The sequence below is a fragment of the Natator depressus genome, chromosome 1, assembly GCF_965152275.1.
Source record: "Natator depressus isolate rNatDep1 chromosome 1, rNatDep2.hap1, whole genome shotgun sequence".
Taxonomy (NCBI): domain Eukaryota; kingdom Metazoa; phylum Chordata; order Testudines; family Cheloniidae; genus Natator; species Natator depressus.
Genome location: NC_134234.1, coordinates 263,648,331 through 263,668,318, shown reverse-complemented (window position 1 = coordinate 263,668,318; position 19,988 = coordinate 263,648,331). Strand labels below are relative to the sequence as shown.

Here is a 19,988-nt window from a genome sequence, read left to right as displayed (position 1 = left end):
TGGTTTAATAATTTGTTCCAGTACCTTTTCAGGTATTGAAGTCTGGCTGATTGGTCTATAATTCCCTGGGTTATCTTTGTTCCCCCTTTTAAAGACAGATACTATGTTTGCCCTTCTTCAGTCCTCTGGGACCTCACCCATCCTCCATGAATTCTTGAAGATATTTGCTAACGGTTCCGAGATTGCTTCAGCTAAGTCCTTAATTATGCTAGGGTGATTTTCATCAGGTCCTATTGCCATCAAAACAGCTAATTTATCTGAATATTCTTTAATCCGTCCTATCCCTATTTTGGCTTGTGTTACTGCCCCCCTTATTGTTAATATTAATTGTGTTAAGTATCTGGTCACCCTTAACCTTTTTAGTAAAGACTGAAGCAAAATAGGCATTAAATACCTTAGCCCTCTTGATGTCGTCCATTATTAGTTCTTCTTCCCTGCTAAATAGAGAACCTACACTTTCCTTCATCTTTCTTTTGCTACTAATTATAGAATCTCTTCTTCTTGGCTTTTATGTCCCTTTCGAGGTTAACTCATTTTGTGCCTTAGCCTTTCTGATGCTGTCCCTGTATGTTTATGCTATTCTTTTGTACTCATCCGTAGCAATTTGTCCTTGTTTACACTTTTTATAGGATTCCTTTTTGATTTTCAGGTCATTAAAGAACTCCTGATGGAGCCATATCAGCCTCTTAACTAGCCTTATCATCTCTCCTTCACCCTGGGACAGTTTGCTGTTGCGCCGTTAATATAGTCTCTTTGAAACTGCCAGCTCTCCTGAATTCTTTTCCCCTTATATTTCCTTCCCATGGGACCTAACCTACCAGTTCTCTGAGTCTGCCTTTTTGAAGTCCATTGTCCTTATTCTGCTGCTGTCACTCCTTCATTTCCTTAGAATCATGAAATCTAGCATTTCATGATCATTTTCACCCAAATTGCCTTCCACTTTAGGATTAACAACCAATTCCTCCCTGTCAGTTAGCATCAAATCTAAAATGGTTGTTCTCCGGTTACCTCCTCCACCTTCTGAAACAAAAGGTTGTCCCCACTACAGTCCAAGAGCTTACTTACTGGACATTTTGTGTTTTACTACGTTACTTTTCCAACAGATTCTGTGTAGTCAAAGTCTCCCATTAATACCAGGTCTTCTGTTTTAGATATTTCTGTTATTTGTTATAGAAATGCATCATCCACCTCCTCCTCCTGATTTGGTTGTCTGAAGACCTGTACCACGATGTCAGTCCTGTTTTTCCTCTTTTATCTTCAACCCAGAGACTTTCAGCTGCTCTGCCTCTCACCTCCTTCTGAATCTCAGAACAAGTGTGTCTATTCTTAATGTATAATTGTAGTGGGGCGGCTGCCCCACTCCAGCAGAACAAGGAAAAAGAGCAGGTAAGGGAGTGGCTGACCACAGCTATGGCCAGCCCAGTTGGCCCTGATAAGAGAGCTGATGGCCGGGAGCTGAAGGAGACTCACTCTAGCTCTGGAGTGGGAAGAGCTAGCTGCCTGGGAGCAAGATACCGGAAGCGGAGCAGTGCTAGGGAAGGGCAAAGGGAGCAGGGGAGCTCCAGCCTGGTAAACCCCCAGGCTGCAGGCCTTGTTTAAGGCCAAAAGGTAGTGGGGCTGCATAGGGGCAGCCTGAGGATAGGCAAAGGCAGCAGGTCCAACCTCTTTGCCAATGATGAGTGGCCATTACACTGCAGTCTGCCCCAGTGAGCGGGGGCTAGATGATGACTGGCAGTAGCCACTGAGGCAAGGTGGGCTTAGAGGGGTGGGTGTTCTCCTGGGAGGGGAGACCCAGAGCAGGGGTACTGCAGAGGGCAGAACCCTGAGGTAAAGGGCACTGGGATCCGGGAGGCACATGGGGCCAGTGGCAGGCGAGACATCGGCCTGCAGAGGGCACTCTGTACACTGGAAAAAGAGCTAATTCCCAGACGACCAGCAGGAGGAGCTCCACCGGAGAGTCTCACTTTGCTACAATAATGCAACACTTCCTTCCTTTTTCACCGCCTGTCCTTGCTTAACAAACTATACCCCTCTATACAAATATTCCAGTCATGAGATTTATCCCACCAAATGTCTGTGATGCCATTAAATCATAATTTATCTTATGGACTAATACTTCCAGTTCTTCCTGTTTATTCCCCATTTTCCTTGTATTTGTGTACAGACACCTAAGAAGTTGAGCAGATTCTCCCACTGATATCCCTATTGATGCTCCTATGTCCCTATTGTAATTTTCCTTTTCCCGCCCAACATTTAGCCCTCTGTTAAGGTAGTCTTTTTTAATACCTATATGTGAGCTTTTGTTACTTCCCCATTTTGAACCTAGTTTAAAGCCCTCCTCACTAGGTTGTGAGTCAGTGTGTGAAGATGCACACGTTAGACCATCTCCCTCCAGCAGTTCTCCTTCCTGGAGCAGCACCCCAGGGCCAAGGAAGCCAAAGCCCTCCTGTCAACACCATTTGCTCAGTCATGCATTCATTTCCAGGATTTGCAGTGCCATTGGCTTCAATGGGACTACTCACATGCTTCAAGTTAAGCTTATGTGCGTTCTTGGATGGAGCCAAATTATTCGACTGCTTGTTGGATAAGCCCAAAAAGCATAAAGTACATCAGTCCAATTGTGCAATATGTTGTTGTTTTCATGGAAATAGATCAGAGTTTGAAAGTATTTTGATTTTTACTTCTTTGTAGTGCCCTGAGATTTCAGAAGGGGTAACCAAACTTTTTGTAAAGAACTTTTATGAGCCACTACCATAGCAGCCAGTTAAAGGAACTGTATGTATTACATAGCTTTGGAGAAAGCTGTGTGCCAAACCTGATAGTTACAATCAACAGCTGAGAAACAAGAACAAACTTGTTGTAGACAAAAAATTATTCCATAGAGGAATGAGGGGAAATGAGCTAATATCTTAGAGAAATGCTTTGTAATCCTGCAGTGGTGTCATTTCATCACCTACCTGGCTCTTTCTAAGCCTTTTCAATATATGTAATATTTACTATTACTAATTTTATGCTGATAATTTTTAATGAAAATGATTTATAAAGGAAATTGTCAAATGAAACAGTTTCCGTAAACTGACCACATCAAATGCAGTAAATACATGGCAGTAGTGGTGATTAGTCTTCAAGTCTTTAGTGATGTATGCAAACGTCGAGAGGTCTTCAGGGTCTTGTGCAGCACAGGAAATGTTGCGGATTTCATGTTCAGCAATAATATTCTGTTAAAAAAAGAACCAAAGTATCACTATTTTTCAGTCAACACAGGAATTAAGTGTAGATGCCCCTTATATAATAACTTAATCTGTTTTTAGCATTTTAAGGCTATAGTCATCCTCTGTACTAAAATATTTCAAAGGTACTATGTCTTTTAATTACAATGTGATTAAAACACCACATGTTCAGCTTCTTACACAGACCATTGAATTCTGGACCTTCCAACAGTATCCAAAATATTATCTGTCATCAATAGTGAATCCTACAGGAAACTGCAAAATCCTGGAGTTTTCCTCCAGTTCTGTGTTGCTTTTCACATGAGAGCACTGTACAATTTACACGGTATCCTGTGACAGAGAGGCATCTTTCATGGGACAGAGCTGAGAGAATAACTATAATAGACTATTAATTTTCTACTTCTATGCCCATTGATGCTGCTGTTTCTGTTCTAACAATCAGTACCACTGCAGCCCACAGGTAGATGGGAAAAGGTAGGACAGTGCAGGTGCATTCTCTGGATCTTTGCATGCACAGTTTGAAAAAATTCAATCTGACTCTTCCACCTCAAACAGAATGAACAATACTCATCAATGTGTAAGCATGGAGCTGTTAAAGGGGTTTCAGGAAAAGGATTACTTTGGAAAGATGTGGCAATATAGCTCAATTTACTGCCAGGACACTTATGTAATGGCCAAATTAAACTCCAGAATGGTACTGAGGCAAAGACAAGACATGTCTGCCTGATGTACAAAAAGACGACTTTGTCTAAAGCTTTGGAGAAAATAATAAATGTTTGCCTATGTAAAAATACTGCTGCATATTTACCTTGTTTAGGCCAGAGGACCCAGGAAGCCAAAGAGGAGGCTGAATTATGGTCATAGATTTAAGCCTCGATTTCAGCAAAGGCACATGCTCAAAGTGAGTCAACGAATAAGGATGGTCTTCACCACATGGGTAAGTGCTTTCCTAAATCATAGCCTTATTCAATGTGGCTACTGTATTTCCACAAACATAGAATATTCCTGTCTGCAGTATGACATCTCTACTCGATCAAAATACTATAGTGCTGCTACTCACTGCTTTTTGGCACTAAGCATACAGTATTATCATAACATATATGATGTCTAATGTCACAGTCAGTGAGATCTATGGCTAAATGTTGTGTCAGTAACATCTGTGCAAATTAAAAGCATTCTTTGAGGATCTCTCTTTTTTTGGAGGGGAGATTATATGTAACTCGGTCATTTGAATCACTCTCCTCTGTCTTCTTCTAACCTGCCAAGATATACTTGCATACTTGGCAAGTTTTCTGAAAGGCCTATTAATATCTAATTGAGGAAATAATGAGTGAGTAAACTCTGGATAAAAGGGCAGCATTCCAACACTTTTTAATATTCAAATTATGCAAAAATCCAAAATAAGGAAATTGTAACTGAAGACACAAAATAATCCTCTTAATCTTAAACTGTTGTAGCATATTATTTGATTTCTATTTCTGTATAATGTATTACTCATACCAAATGACAATGAGCAATTATTATGCCTTAATGGACACCCATTTGTTGAAATCTTCATACTTAATTATATTTATTGTTCATTTGATTTTATGTTGCTTTAGGCAAAACACAATAATATGGTTTTCTTTATATTTCTTTTGTTCTCAGTTTGAGAACTGTTGGCGTAGACAAAGATTTTTATCAGAATTAAAATGATACTAAAAAGCAAGGTTTTAGCTTCCTACAAATAAAACTGTAATACATTACCATATGATCATGATGTGTTACCAATGTTGCATTACAGATGAAAAGGGATTATTGCTCAAAAGATATTAAAACTATGTGAAATATTTACCCCCAAACAAGGAGCCACATAATACTCATCTGGTTTCAAGTGTGCTATATGCTTGAAAACAGGTTCAGCTCACTGAAAGTTTTGCTAACCTTTGTGAAGCTCTCAAGTGACCCTGGACTCAGCACTGAGTAAACCTGCACTGGTTTAGAGCTTTGTGTTTTGAAACTAGTTGAAACTCATGAGAGTCTTTTGCAGCATTTTAACTTGAAATCTCATGGTTTTTGCCATTTATCTATACTGAGATTTTTGGAAAGAAAGAAAGAAGGTCCATGAATTTCCATGGTCCAAACCAAACAGCTGAGTTTCACTTTATCTAGTTTTTGTACAAAGTCCTCTCCCTCCATAAGGAGTTGCCTGCAACGACCTAGAGTTCCCTTGGGACACTGCCACAGCAGAACCGTACCCTTACTGTGTAGGCATTGAAACCATTATAAACCAGTTTGCTGTTCTGAGGTGCACACCTATGGCACTGGCCAAAGATTCTAAGGCGGTATGAAAGGTCCCATCTACAAAATGCCATTCAGTTCCTGGGCTACAAAAATTCTCAGCAAACTCTGAAAAGGCAACGAAGAAAGGAAGCTGAGCATGGCTCTGCTAAGGAATACCTTTAGAGAGCTCTAGTTACTGGAAAGCAACCTTCCCTTCTCCTCCCTGAATTGTCTCAGCTGGCCCCACATTCTTGGGAGATGACCTAGCAGCACAAATCCTCCAGAAAGTAGGGAACGAGATGTGATCAACTATAAAGAAAGCTAAACAGTGCTCTTTCTAAACTAGCATTGCATCAGGCCTCAACAGTGTGCTGAGTCAAAGTATGACTCAAATGCCAAATAGCCATTGATATAGCTCTGGTGTAATGAGTTGTGAGTCCTTCTGCTATCTAAACCCCTGCCTTGTCATAACAACATAGAGTACAAAGTTTTATTCATTTACATAGTCTTTAGTCTGAAATAGCTAAGCCCGCAAATGTGATTTATGAAAACATTTAGTCCTGTCAAAGAAACAACTCTAACATTTGAATATCCAAGTTAAGAAATTTGGCTCTACCAGGCATGTTACGAGGCACTGGAAAGAATAAAGGAAAGATATTGGTTTGATTTAAGTGGGAATCAGACACGACTCTGGGAAGGATCTTGGGATAAGTACAACTTATTCTGATGACATAGTGTAAACGAGGAACAACCATGAGAGCTGGGTTTTCATGTACATGACTAGTAGCTGTTATGGCCACTAAATATTCTATAATTTATTGATAAATAATAGGAGCCATCAGCTGCAGGCTTATCTGGAGGCAAACCAGGTTAGCACTAGCATGGAGGTACCACACACTTATTTGTGGGAAATGGATAGAGCACACAGATGGGCAGAGATGGAAGCAATGGCCATAGGAGAGTGGCAGGTTGCTACATGGACTTTTACAGCAGGGAAATGCAGTCCAGATTTCATAAGTGTGAGAAGATATTCTACTGTTTGAGAAACTGGATAGGACTGAGGCATTACTTATCTTTCTAGCCAAAACAGAAAAACAGAAAAATTATTGCACTCTAGCATGTAAGAGTTCAGTGTAGAAGGCTTACAAACATAAAATTTGCCAACTTCCTCCAAAAGAAAGGAGGGAGAGGTGAAAAATCAGTTTTGACCCTGATGGAACACAAAGAATTGAAAGTATCAGAGGGGTAGCTGTGTTAGTCTGGATCTGTAAAAGTGGTAAAGAGTCCTGTGGCACCTTATAGACTAACAGACGTACTGGAGCATAAGCTTTCGTCACCCACCTATAAGGTGCCACAGGACTCTTTGCCGCTTTTAAAGAATTGAAAGAAATTCTTGGGCCCTCTTCTCTGCCAGTGATGCCAACCTTGACATGCTATTAATTTATTTCTTGCATAACTAGCTCTGGTCTTTTCGCACACCCCTCTATGCAAGCAATTTTTATATCACAATTGGTTGTTCTTCTAAAAGTGAAGATCTGCTCTAGGAATTATTTGGGGGAAGTTCTCTGGCCTGTGTTATGCAGGAGGTCAAACTAAATGATCACAATGGTCCGTTCTGGCTTTAGAATCTATGAAACAGCCTTCTTGAATTGGTCCACAAGACCACTATTCTGTCCACATTCAAATCCTTTCTGAAGACCCACTTCTAATTCAATACCTACATAAAGTGATTGGCAATGGCAAGGTTGAGGGATAACAGGATAGTATATGGGCCAATTCTCCACTGTAGCCAGGCTGCTTAGCAATGCAAAGCAGTCATAAACTCTAGCAACCTGGTCAGATAGGCAGTCACACATACGAAACTAAGCAACAACAAAAATGTTTTGTCATTCACATGAATAATTAATAGTATAATATATTAATATATATATATATAATATATATAATTAATAATATAATTAGCGTTTCTTGACATCTTAGAGGTCAAGAGAAGAAAGAGTCTTTTATAAAATAGTACATTTTATACCCCCTAGGAAGTTTGCAAATTTTATTTTAGCTGAGCAAGAAATCATCATACTTTCCAGCACTACGTTCTTCTGTCTTTCTGTCTGTGCTGTGGTTTATAACATTGCAGATCTAATAGGAGAAAAGAACCCTAAACAAACACCAGATGCCCTGGTACACAGTAGAATGAAGAAATTAGGAGACTCATAGTGATTGTGAAGAGGCTGCTGCAGTTCAGGAAGACAGAGTGCAAATACCTGTAAACCCCCTGTCACAGGGTGACTGGCCCCTGCAAGAAAGGGCGCAGGGTCCAGTGACCTGCACTGATTATCTGCTGTCCAGTTGAGCCTAAGGGAAGGTACCTGGGTCTCAGGAAAGGGGAGACAGATTAAAGTATTTGGCAGATGCCTGCAAGGAGTAAAGAGGCTCCTGAGTCAATGGGGGGAAGACAGCAGGAGAAGCCAAACTCCAGACCATCAGGGAGGCAGAAGTGAGCCCAGCTGAGTTTTCTTTTTGAAAGACTTCAGGCTGGAAGTACTAAATTATACCCCCAAAGGGGGCAAGTTCTGTATATCTGGCCTGTGTTGACTTTTTAAGGGGGGTCTAAGTTAAGGCGAAACTGAGGCACACTCCGCAGACCCACACTTGGCCAGAAGGAGGCACTAAAGGGCAGGCACAACCTATAACACTCCCTTAAAATGGTTGGAAGCTGGAAGGCGATTATACTCGTCTCATACCTCTTGACCTTTGCTGTGCTGGGTCTTGTATAAAACCACACAATTTTACTACACTTACAGGGGGGTGGGGAAAGCCCCCATATGGGATATTTTGTGTTTTGAAAAGCAAGGAACACATACTTTTCCGCATAATGTACTGTAAAAGGAAAATAGGTTGGGGGATTTTGTCCAGGTGAGGAGGGGCATCCTGCCAAACCCTTCTTGTGATGAGCTTCCCTTTGATGAGGGAAGACTGGGCAGAATTCCCTCCAGAACTGCTCTATTTGTCCACAAGAGTGGGTTTCTGGAGTGCGAGAGAGGTACTTTGTCTGTTCAGGGTAGGAGAGAAAAAAAAAAGAGGGCGGAGGACTTGAAATTCAAGCCCTAATCCCCATGTGGCTTTTACTAGATAAGCTATCTAGCACAATGAGGAATAAAATCTTATGACCAAAAATTACACATACCTTATTTGTTGCATCAATAAATTTGACTCCCTTGTAAGAGACTGATAGAACAATAGTAGGGACTTTCTTCATTTGCTCTGTAGACTTCTGAAATAAAAATGAGACAGCTGTTAGAATAGTTTGTTCTGCACTGGCGAGTGTAGCCTGTTCAATTTTTTCTCTTCTTTTTCTCCTGATGGAAAAATATATGTGAATTAAAGTAAAACAAAATTTAAATTTAAATATTTGTCTCTTTCTCTTTATTATGCTTTGGGCTTGTGAAACAGCTGCCAACACAGCCTACAACACACATATTGATTTGCTAGAGAAAAGGAATGCAATGGATACATCTGCACTTTAGTAAGGTGAAATACAAGTAGGGCCAAAACTCTACCATATAAAACTATTGTAGTATGGATTAGTAGTTGGTTGGTAAATAGGGTTCAGAGAGTATTCATTCATTGTGAGCTCTACAAATGGGGAAAAATATAAAGTGGGATCAGTGATCTATTTTTTGGACAGGAAAACAAATTCAACTGCAATCAAATATGGAGATAACACCAAAATCAGAGAGATTAAACAGTGAGAGAGATCCAAACTGCAAAGTAACCTAAACAGGTTATTAGAGCAACTAAGTAAGATGAAATCCAATATTTATGGAGTATCATATATATAAGATCATCAGCACAGATCTAAACTATGGAATAGCTGCTGTATCTGGAAATAATGTGCCTGAGAAAAAAGTAGAGTTAACAGTAGACAGCAAAATAATCATGAGCTTGAAGGACAGGGCCAATGATCAGATCTTCTAATTGGATCCTGCTCCCTCAGGACTCAAACAGAATTAGACATTTGTGACAACATGTAATTCAAAACCAAATAGCCAACCAGATTCTGCAATTATGTTTGTGCTAATCAAGTTTCATAGTTAACCCCTATATATATTTGGTGTGTGTGCGCGTGCGCATGTGTGGTTGCATCTCTCTTATTAATGGTGGCAGACTGAACAAGACAATCTATACTGGATAAAGATTCTTGTAACTAGAAGGGCTAAAAACGTTCCTTTTTTTTAAAAAAAGGAAAGAGTAAATGGAAATTTCAGAGAATGTAGCAAAATCTGCATTAAGGTACTAATTCCATCCGCATTTCTCTTGAGCATGGAAAACAGAGTACTGATGCCTATGGAGTGTGTGTGTGAAAAAGATGTCAAATATGAGCTTCTTCATAAAATTCAGTGACAGTTCACAGAACGCGTGACAGTGAATTTATGAAAGCTTCTGTATGTCCAGCTATCAGAATAGCAAGCAATACACCCAGTTCCAGACAAAATATTCATAAACATGACAACACAGATTTAATCATCTAGCAACCCAGCTTCTAACTTCCATCCTTTTCTTTCTACCCCTACAGCAAAATCTTTTGTTCAGGGACTCTGTCTCTTATCTTAATTAATTTAACTGCCTCCTGTCTGGCCTTCCTAACAACACTATCCACTCTCTCCTAATCCATATAAAGCACACCCACTAAATTAATCTTCTCTGTCCATTGGTCCAATCACACCATCATCTCTTTCAGTCTCTCCACAGGACTCCCTTCAAGTTCAACCTTTATGTCCTTGCCTTCGAAACCCTGCATAGTTCTGCCCACCCTATTTTTCCATCCTGGCATTTCAATGTCACTCCCTTCCCCTCCATCCCCTTTACTCTGCCAGTGATGCCAGCTTTTACATGTCATTACTCCACTTCATTAGTCCTTTGGCCTTCTTCCGTACCACCCCCTAGGGATGGAACACCCCCACTCAGATCTGGTCTGCAAGGCCACTATCTGCATTTAAATCCTCCCTGAGGAGCCAATTCTATGTAACACCTGCATAAACTAGCTGATCTCCATGTCAAGGTTGAGAGATAACAGGGGATAGATTATTTCTAAAGAAAAGCAACAATAACAAAAAGAATGACTGTTATTTACTCTACAGTAACTGTGGTTCTTTGAGATGATGTCAGTGTGGAGTCCACTATAGATGCCCATATGCCTCATGTGCGCAAGATTGGATTCTTTTGAATACCAGCATTTGTCAGGGCTATGCATGGGCCCTGTGCATCCTCATGTTCCAACAGGAAGGCACAAAGGGTGGAGTGGCCATGACTCTCCCTCAGTTCTCTTGCAATTTGAAGCCTGTGTTCACTGAGGATTCTGAAAGTGGGGATGAAGGGCAGATTATAAGATCCAGACTGATATCATCATCTCAAAGAACCACAGTTAGTGTAGGGTAAATAACCATCCTTTCTTCTTTGAGGATAGCAGCATAAATCCCATGATAGGTGACTGGCAAGCAGTACTCCCTCTGGATGGAGGGAAGAGTAGCATCAGCTGCATTAGTCAGAGATTGTAGTACCACTCTCCTGAACTGGGCCTCTGCCTTGGCCGTCTAGTCCAGGGCACAGCATTTGATGAATGTCAGTGGGTTACTCTACATTGCCGCCTTGCAGATTTTAAAAATTGGGGGGTTTCAGGAAGAAGTCACGCAGATTGATTGGTTGATTCAGATGGAATTCTGACACCACCTTGGGGATGAGCCTGGGTTTCAGCACCACCTTATCCTATGAAATGTTCTGATAAGAGGGTGAGCCATAAGGACTGTCTTCAGAGTGAGATGAAGTAAGGAGCATCCTGAAAGCCTTGAGAGGTAAGTAGGAGCAGGTTCTTTTGACCAGTGAGTAAGTATGTAACAGGCCCTTGATGAATTCTGATAGCTCTGGGTGAAAGATGGAACATGACTGCACAGGTGGATGGCAAACTGATATTGCTATTAGATGAACCTCAGTGGAGCTGAATGAAAGGTCAGACTGTTTCAGATGCTGCAAACAGTCTAGGCGCTTTGGTATTGAAGCGTGCAGAGGGTCCAAGCCATGCTGGCCCTGCATATCAAGAACCTCTTCCATTTTGACAAATAAGTCCCTCTGGTGGATGTTTTCCTTGTCTATATCAGGATTTCTGGGACTTGCCTATAGCACTCCCTGTCCGTGGTACTTAACCAGCCAACATTCAGGCTATTTGGTAAAGGGACTTTGAGTCTGGTTGGACTATCTGACTGTGGTGCTGTGACATCAGAATCGGGCAGTTTTGGAGCTGAATCAAAGGGTGCATGGGCATCTTTAAGTCAGTCAGCTATTGGCCAGTAGGGAGAATGATGAGATTTACTGTGGGTTTGTTTCTTTTGATGTTGGAAATCACCTGGGGATCAGGAAAGTTGGTGGAAAGGCAAATGGAGGCCTGGATTCCATTGCAGAAGAAAGGCATCTGGCAATGACCCCAGGTTCATGCCCCCTCTAGAACAAAAATTCTGGCGCTTGGTATTGTCTTTGATAGGTTTATAGTGGGACCCCCTCCTCCAATGGAATATTGGCTTTGATGGACCTCTGCAGGGACCACTCATGATTGGTCACAATTGTTTGCTCAGGAAGTCTGCCAGGTCATTGCTGACTCCTGAGAGGTGAAGAGCCAACAGGGTTCTCCCATGTTGGTGGCACCATGTCAAGTTTGATAGCTTCCAGGAAGAGGGGTGATGAGTGGGCACTGGCTTCTTGTTTATGTAGGGCATCATGGAGATGTTGCCCATCAGGAGCTGCACTATGGAATTTTGGAGGACAGGTAGGAACATTATACTGGTTAGCCTGACAGCTCTGAGTTCCAGGATGTTTATGTGAAGTCCTATGTCTCCTGGGGACCAGGTCCCATTCATTTGTGGGTGGTCCAGGTGACATCACCCTGCCCCAGACGTTTCTGTGATCACACTCTTTGTTGGGAAGGCGGATGAGAACAGTACCACCTCCCACAGATTTTTGGGTTCCATCCTCCCTATCAACTCTGTGAGGACATGAGGTAGCACTGAGATCTTCCTATCACTGCAGTGTCTCAATGGACAGTAAATGGACCTGAGTCAGAATTGTAGGGACTGAAGGTGAAGTCTGGCAAAACAGTGTCAAACATATACACTCTGACATATGACCTAACACTTCAAGGCAAGTTTGTGATTGCAGTGACAGAAACCTGTCTTTGGCAGGTACTCTCTCAGCAATCTGGATTCAATCATAGTGCCTATCAGCTCTATCTGTAATGAGGTAAGAGATGATTTTTCATATTTCAGTCGGAGACCTAGCTGGGTGAACAGAGAGGTAGCATATTCTAGGCTCACTGCCACTTCCTGCTGGAACTTGCTTTACAGTCATCCATGTAAGGGTAGACATGGATGCTCTATCTCCTCAGGAATTCTGCCACCACCACTAGGCATTTTGTGAAGACTGTCAGTGCCACAGAGGGTCCACATGGCAGCATCTTGTACTGCTAGTGATTTGATCTCACTGTGAATCTCAGATACTTCCGGTGGGCCGGGTAGATAGTTTTATAGAGGTATGTGTCATGTAACTCAAGAGCCACAAGAGTTCTGAGTCTGCAGAGATGGTATGAAGAGGCAAGCGTTATCATTCTGAATCTGATGCAGTGCATGTATTTGCTCATTCTCCTTGGGTCTACGATAGCACAAAGTCCCTCCCCCACTTTAGCATAAGGAAATACCAGAAGTAAAAGCCTTCTCCTCTGTAATGCTTAGGTCCCTCTTCTATGGTTCCTAGAAGGAGCAACAAGTTCACTTCTTTCTGTAACAGTGAGATGGGTCTCTGAAGAGGGATGGGGATAAGGTGTAGAAACGAACACAGTAGACATCATTGCCCATTGTTAACACCCATTTGTCTGATGTAGTAGTGGATCAAACATGGTGGAAAGAGGTTAGGTGGTTTGCGAAAGTAGTGGGAGGCTTTGGATCAGCTCCGATGTGGCTCTCAACACTGCAGTCAAATCTGCTGCCTTTGTTTTGTCCTAAGATGTGCCCTCTGAGAACCTGGATTTCTCTTGGACTGTGGATACTACCAAGGACCCTGGATTTGCATGAATATCAAAATGTTCAAAGCCTTTTAAGATCATCTGGTATTTCTTTTTTCCACCTGTTTTAGACATGGGACAAAGAGTGGCTGGGGTTTGCCAGAGTTCCTTACCCAGCTGAAGTATTCTTGTTGATGGGGAGAACAATCCTAGCTGCATTTGTGAAGCTTAGACCAAAAAGCTTGTCGGCACTGGTATATATGTTGATGTTTGTACTGGGAATCCTCCACGCTGTTCCCAACTCTGTGGAGGATTTGGAGGCTTAATCCATGGAGTGATGTTTTTACATCTTCCTTCTAGGATGGTCCTGTGTGGTGGTTGAAACTATATTTATGCACTATGTGGCTTCTTCTCTTCGCATCACCCTTCTGTGTCAGGGCACATGTGCCAGCTCTGGTGTTGAGGTTCTCCGTGCTGGCTTTGATAGTGTCCTCTTTGTTGCCATCCCTTTTCTGACTGACTCTGGGATATGGTTTCTGCTTGGGGAAGCGCTGATTGATGTTTGCTCTTTCGACTCCACTTCAGTTTTCATTTCTTCTGAGTCTGAAGTGACTCACATAGATTGCTTAAGCAAATGTCACAAGTCAACCATCTCTGGACTTGTGGGTTCTGGAAGAAAACTATCTGCATGCTGAGCTGTCCCCCGGCAAAGGCAACACTGGCTGTGCCCATCGATGAGGGGAGTCTGTCACAGGATGGGCAGGATTTGAACCTTGACAGCTTGGTGACCACCCTGTGGCTGGCAGTTGATGCAAAGCATCTCACCCTGCTGTAAAGGGTGTATGTGTCTCTTCTTTCTTGTACTTACACACAGTTGCCTACACACTTAGCGCACCCAATTCAAGGACAACAAGGAAAGACAAAGGGTGAAGATAATTTTTTTCACCAATTTAGTTTCAGAAATAGTGGGTCGGACACTCACTGGGTTTCATCTCTCTCCCATTAGTGGTAAGCAGGAACTCAGGGATGGTGATTACTGCTTCACCCTTAATACCCTCACATAGAAGCATGAGGAGTGACAGGGCACAAATGTGGCCCTAATGGACGTTGTTTTTCAAAAGAATCCAATCTTATGCACATGAGACACTGAAGCACCTACACTGGGATCCACACTGAAACACACTCAAAGAACGTTGTGTTATCAATCCTCAAACTACCATGAGATGGTCATTCACCACTATGACCACTTGTATGTTCTCTGCTGTTCATCTGTTCATCTTTTACCAGGAGGGACTGTACTTCCTTTATATTTGTACAGGACATAGCACAGTGTGGGCACAAATGGAAACAAATTATGCATAACAATAACACAATAACTGATTATTACTGTTAAATCATAAAATCATAGAATCATAGAATATCAGGGTTGGAAGGGACCTCAGGAGGTCATCTAGTCCAACCCCCTGCTCAAAGCAGGACCGATCCCCAATTAAATCATCCCAGCCAGGGCTTTGTCAAGCCTGACCTTAAAAACTTCTAAGGAAGGAGATTCCACCACCTCCCTAGGTAACGCATTCCAGTGTTTCACCACCCTCCGAGTGAAAAAGTTTTTCCTAATATCCAACCTAAATTTCCCCCACTGCAACTTGAGACCATTACTCCTTGTTCTGTCATCTGCTACCACTGAGAACAGTCTAGAGCCATCCTCTTTGGAACCCCCTTTCAGGTAGTTGAAAACAGCTATCAAATCCCCCCTCACTCTTCTCTTTCGTAGACTAAACATCCCCAGTTCCCTCAGCCTCTCCTCATAACTCATGTGTTCCAGTCCCCTAATAATTTTTGTTGCCCTCCGCTGGACTCTTTCCAATTTTTCCACATACTTCTTGTAGTGTGGGGCCCAAAACTGGACACAGTACTCCAGATGAGGCCTCACCAGTGTCGAATAGAGGGGAACGATCACGTCCCTCGATCTGCTCGCTATGCCCCTACCTATACATCCCAAAATGCCATTGGCCTTCTTGGCAACAAGGGCACACTGTTGACTCATATCCAGCTTCTCGTCCACTGTAACCCCTAGGTCCTTTTCTGCAGAACTGCTGCCGAGCCATTCGGTCCCTAGTCTGTAGCGGTGCATTGGATTCTTCTGTCCTAAGTGCAAGACTCTGCACTTGTCCTTGTTGAACCTCATCAGATTTCTTTTGGCCCAATCCTCTGATTTGTCTAGGTCCCTCTGTAACCTATCCCTACCCTCCAGCGTATCTACCTCTCCTCCCAGTTTAGTGTCATCTGCAAACTTGCTGAGGGTGCAATCCACACCATCCTCCAGATCATTTATGAAGATATTGAACAAAACTGGCCCCAGGACCGACCCTGGGGGCACTCCACTTGATACCGGCTGCCAACTACACATGGAGCCATTGATCACTACCCGTTGAGCCCGACAATCTAGCCAGCTTTCTATCCACCTTATAGTCCATTCATCCAGCCCATAGTTCTTTAACTTGCTGGCAAGAATACTGTGGGAGACAGTGTCAAAAGCTTTGCTAAAGTCAAGGAACAACACGTCCACCGCTTTCCCTTCATCCACAGAACCAGTTATCTCGTCATAGAAGGCAATTAGATTAGTCAGGCATGACTTGCCCTTGGTGAATCCATGCTGACTGTTCCTGATCACTTTCCTCTCCTCCAAGTGCTTCAGAATTGATTCCTTGAGGACCTGCTCCATGATTTTTCCAGGGACTGAGGTGAGGCTGACTGGCCTGTAGTTCCCAGGATCCTCCTTCTTCCCTTTTTTAACGATGGGCACTACATTAGCCTTTTTCCAGTTGTCCGGGACTTCCCCTGATCGCCATGATTTTTCAAAGATAATGGCCAATGGCTCTGCAATCACATCCGCCAACTCCTTTAGCACTCTCGGATGCAACGCATCCAGCCCCATGGACTTGTGCACGTCCAGCTTTTCTAAATAGTCCCGAACCACTTCTTTCTCCACAGAGGGCTAGTCACCTCCTCCCCATGCTGTGCTGCCCAGTGCAGTAGTCTGGGAGCTGACCTTGTTCATGAAGACAGAGGCAAAAAAAGCATTGAGTACATTAGCTTTTTCCACATCCTCTGTCACTAGGTTGTCTCCCTCATTCAGTAAGGGGCCCACACTTTCCTTGACTTTCTTCTTGTTGCTAACATACCTGAAGAAACCCTTCTTGTTACTCTTAACATCTCTTGCTAGCTGCAACTCCAGGTGTGATTTGGCCTTCCTGATTTCACTCCTGCATGCCCGAGCAATATTTTTATACTCATCCCTGGTCACTTGTCCAATCTTCCACTTCTTGTAAGCTTCTTTTTTGTATTTAAGATCAGCAAGGATTTCACTGTTAAGCCAAGCTGGTCGCTTGCCATATTTACTATTCTTTCTACACATTGGGATGGTCTGTCCCTGTAACCTCAATAAGGATTCTTTAAAATACAGCCAGCTCTCCTGGACTCCTTTCCCCCTCATGTTATTCTCCCAGGGGATCTTGCCCATCAGTTCCCTGAGGGAGTCAAAGTCTGCTTTTCTGAAGTCTAGGGTCCGTATTCTGCTGCTTTCCTTTCTTCCTTGTGTCCTTCTCAGTGGGCTCTCCCCAGGCAAAATCCCATTTAGTATTTATCAGTTAATATAATCATAGTTTCAATAATCTTTGAAAAGATCTGGAGACATCTGCTCAGATACCACAATAATCTACCATATTTTTCACACTTGTGTGGTATTTGAGAATCCCGTATTTTCTTAATGTTACATATTTGCCTCTTAGTATTCACTATTCTAGGAAATTGTTAAGGGGCTTATTCCTTCACCCACTTACTTCCCTGGTCCTTCTCGCATGAACAGAGAGCAACAATATCCGAAGTCCAAAGGTGCAAACAATTCGATGTTTATTGGGGTGAACTTCCAGCAAGCATGATTCCAGTTTCCTTCCTTAGTGTCCCCCTTCCCAGCTCTGACACCACAGAGCCTTACCTGTGGCACTGTTCCCATTCCTACCCTTAGCTAAACATGATTCCAATTTCCCCACCCCCATTCCCTGTTCCCATTTCCCCCACCCACACACTTCCTGATTGACTGCAGACTATATAGTAAAACTCGAGTTCTGCTTAGCTATACCTTAACCAATCATTTTACTGAAATTTAACTAACCAATCCTAACATATTGTAACATGATTATTTAACCAATTATATCTCACCAACTTAATTAGTTTACACCCAGCAAAATTAATTATACAGCAGACAGAAACAATCACAGAACCAGACAGAGATTATACAGACAAACAATAGCAAAGTAGGAACTATAATGACAAAACAATACAGAAGTGAGGATTTCACATCTCAGCTATTGATAAGTGAGTTCTTGCCAGACAGGATGCTATCAAACTAAGTTTCCTTTTACATCTTCTAGGCACTTCCCTTTCTCTGGAGGCGATAGGCATTATCAGGACAGGACTGTATTCCTAACAGCCCAATAGCACCTTATTTCAATGTGACTAGTTTGGAACGTGAGGAAGTGACCAGTCGCTTCCCAGCTTATGGCTGCCTCTGCTGCTTAGCCAAAGGCCTTAGCCTCAAAACAGGGCCTCAGACTGTCACAGTAAGAGAAAGCTCTTACACCGGCAGACAGTGATTTTGATTCTTTCTTTTATACCTCTATAACTACCTAAGTGATAAGAATACACCTAAATTCTTAGAGTATAGCCCTTTACAGACAGGCCTGAATATCTATATCCTAACAGAAATCACTATAGAATTTGTATAGGAAATCACTATAGAATCCCCTTCATTATCACATTACCAGCATTTGTCAATTAACTTGCACAGTTTAAGGTGTGTTGGTGTCCAATGTACTCTGTGAATAATTTTAAACATTATTTTCATTTGTGACTGTCCTGATGCATTTGAAATCTTTCCCCAATGGCTACTGTAGATCTGAACTCTCAGTTCTTCTTCCACGTCACCTTTAAAGACTGAAGTGAATTAATGGATAACTAAACTCCATTTAGGTAGAATATATTTTTGAGAGGACATGTAAGGAAAGTCACACAACAAATAGCCTATAAAGGGCTCTGTGAACCATGAATATATACTTAATAATGCAGTGTCCCAGCTGTTAATATATTATAAATCCTCTAGATTTAATTTCTGCTATGTTATGTCTATGTTCTGTCCTATGCTTCCTTTGTGCAATAAAATGTGGGACTGAAGCCTGAAAATCATCTTCTCGGAATCAGAAAATAGATTTCCACATGACTATAAATCCTGTCCTCAACCAATAAATCATTTCCTCCTATATTTTGATTTAGGCATTGACCCAGATAAACACCTGCTGTGATAGCACGGACAGTTGTTTATTTAGAAAATGAACCCAATTCAAGTCCATTTCATTTGAGACCCACCCTGCCATTATACCCCTGAAAATCGTCTTATTAATGATTGCTTGAGAGGAAGATGGGGTTTGTTGTATCTAATTATATTAGTAATTAAATAAAGAAGAAGAAATGTATGCATAAACAAATCATATATATTTGGTGGCATCTATCTCCCTTCACCTCATTGTAAGCTCTTCAAGAGAGGGACCATGTATTTGGATTTGTTTGTACAACACCTAGCAGAAGAGAGTCTCAATCCAATCTGGGACCTCTGAGTGCTACTGTAATAAAAATATAAGTTGGGCTGTCAAGCGATTAAAAAAATTAATCATGATTAATCGTGTTGTTAAACAATAATAGAATACCATTTATTTAAATATTTTTGGATGTTTTCTACATTTTCAAATATATTGATTTCAATTACAACACAGAATACAAAGTATAGAGTGTTCACTTTATATTTATTTTTGATTACAAGTACTTGCACTGTAAAAAACAAAAAATAGTATTTTTCAATTAACCTAATACAAGTACTGTAGTGCAACCTCTTTATCATGAAAGTTGTACAAAAAACCTATATTCAAAAATAAAACAATGTAAAACTTTAGCGCCTACAAGTCCAATCAGTTCTACTTATAGTTTAGCCAATCACTCAGACAAACAAGTTTCTTTACATTTGTAGGAGATAATGCTGCCTGCTTGTTTACAATGTCACCTGAAAGTGAGAACAGGTGTTTGCATGGCACTGTTGTAGCTGGTGTCGCAAGATATTTACATGCCAGATGCACTAAAAATTCATATGTCCCGTGATGCTTCAATCACCATTTCAGAGGACACGTGTCCATATTGATGACGGGTTGTGCCTGATAACGATCCAAAGCAGTGCGGACCGACGCATGTTCATTTTCATCATCTGAGTCAGATGCCACCAGCAGAACGTTGATTTTCTTTTTTGGTGGTTTGGGTTCTGTAGTTTCCGCATCAGAGTGCTGCTCTTTTAAGACTTCTGAAAGCATGCTCCACACCTCATCCCTCTCAGATTTTGGAAGGCACTTGAC

At 41.8% G+C, this 19,988-nt stretch overlaps 1 protein-coding gene across 12 annotated transcripts in view; it reads right to left on the bottom strand.

The window, feature by feature from the left end:
* Positions 1-19,988, bottom strand: part of ANKS1B (ankyrin repeat and sterile alpha motif domain containing 1B) — a 749,199-nt gene that overhangs the window by 22,900 nt on the left and 706,311 nt on the right. For all 12 annotated transcript variants that reach the window (XM_074941834.1, XM_074941833.1, XM_074941831.1 and 9 more), the window contains 2 exons: positions 8,677-8,763; positions 3,081-3,218 (listed from right to left, as the gene is read on the bottom strand). In XM_074941834.1, coding sequence (XP_074797935.1) covers positions 3,081-3,218; positions 8,677-8,763 — 225 coding nt within the window. The remainder of the gene's footprint in view (positions 1-3,080; positions 3,219-8,676; positions 8,764-19,988) is intronic.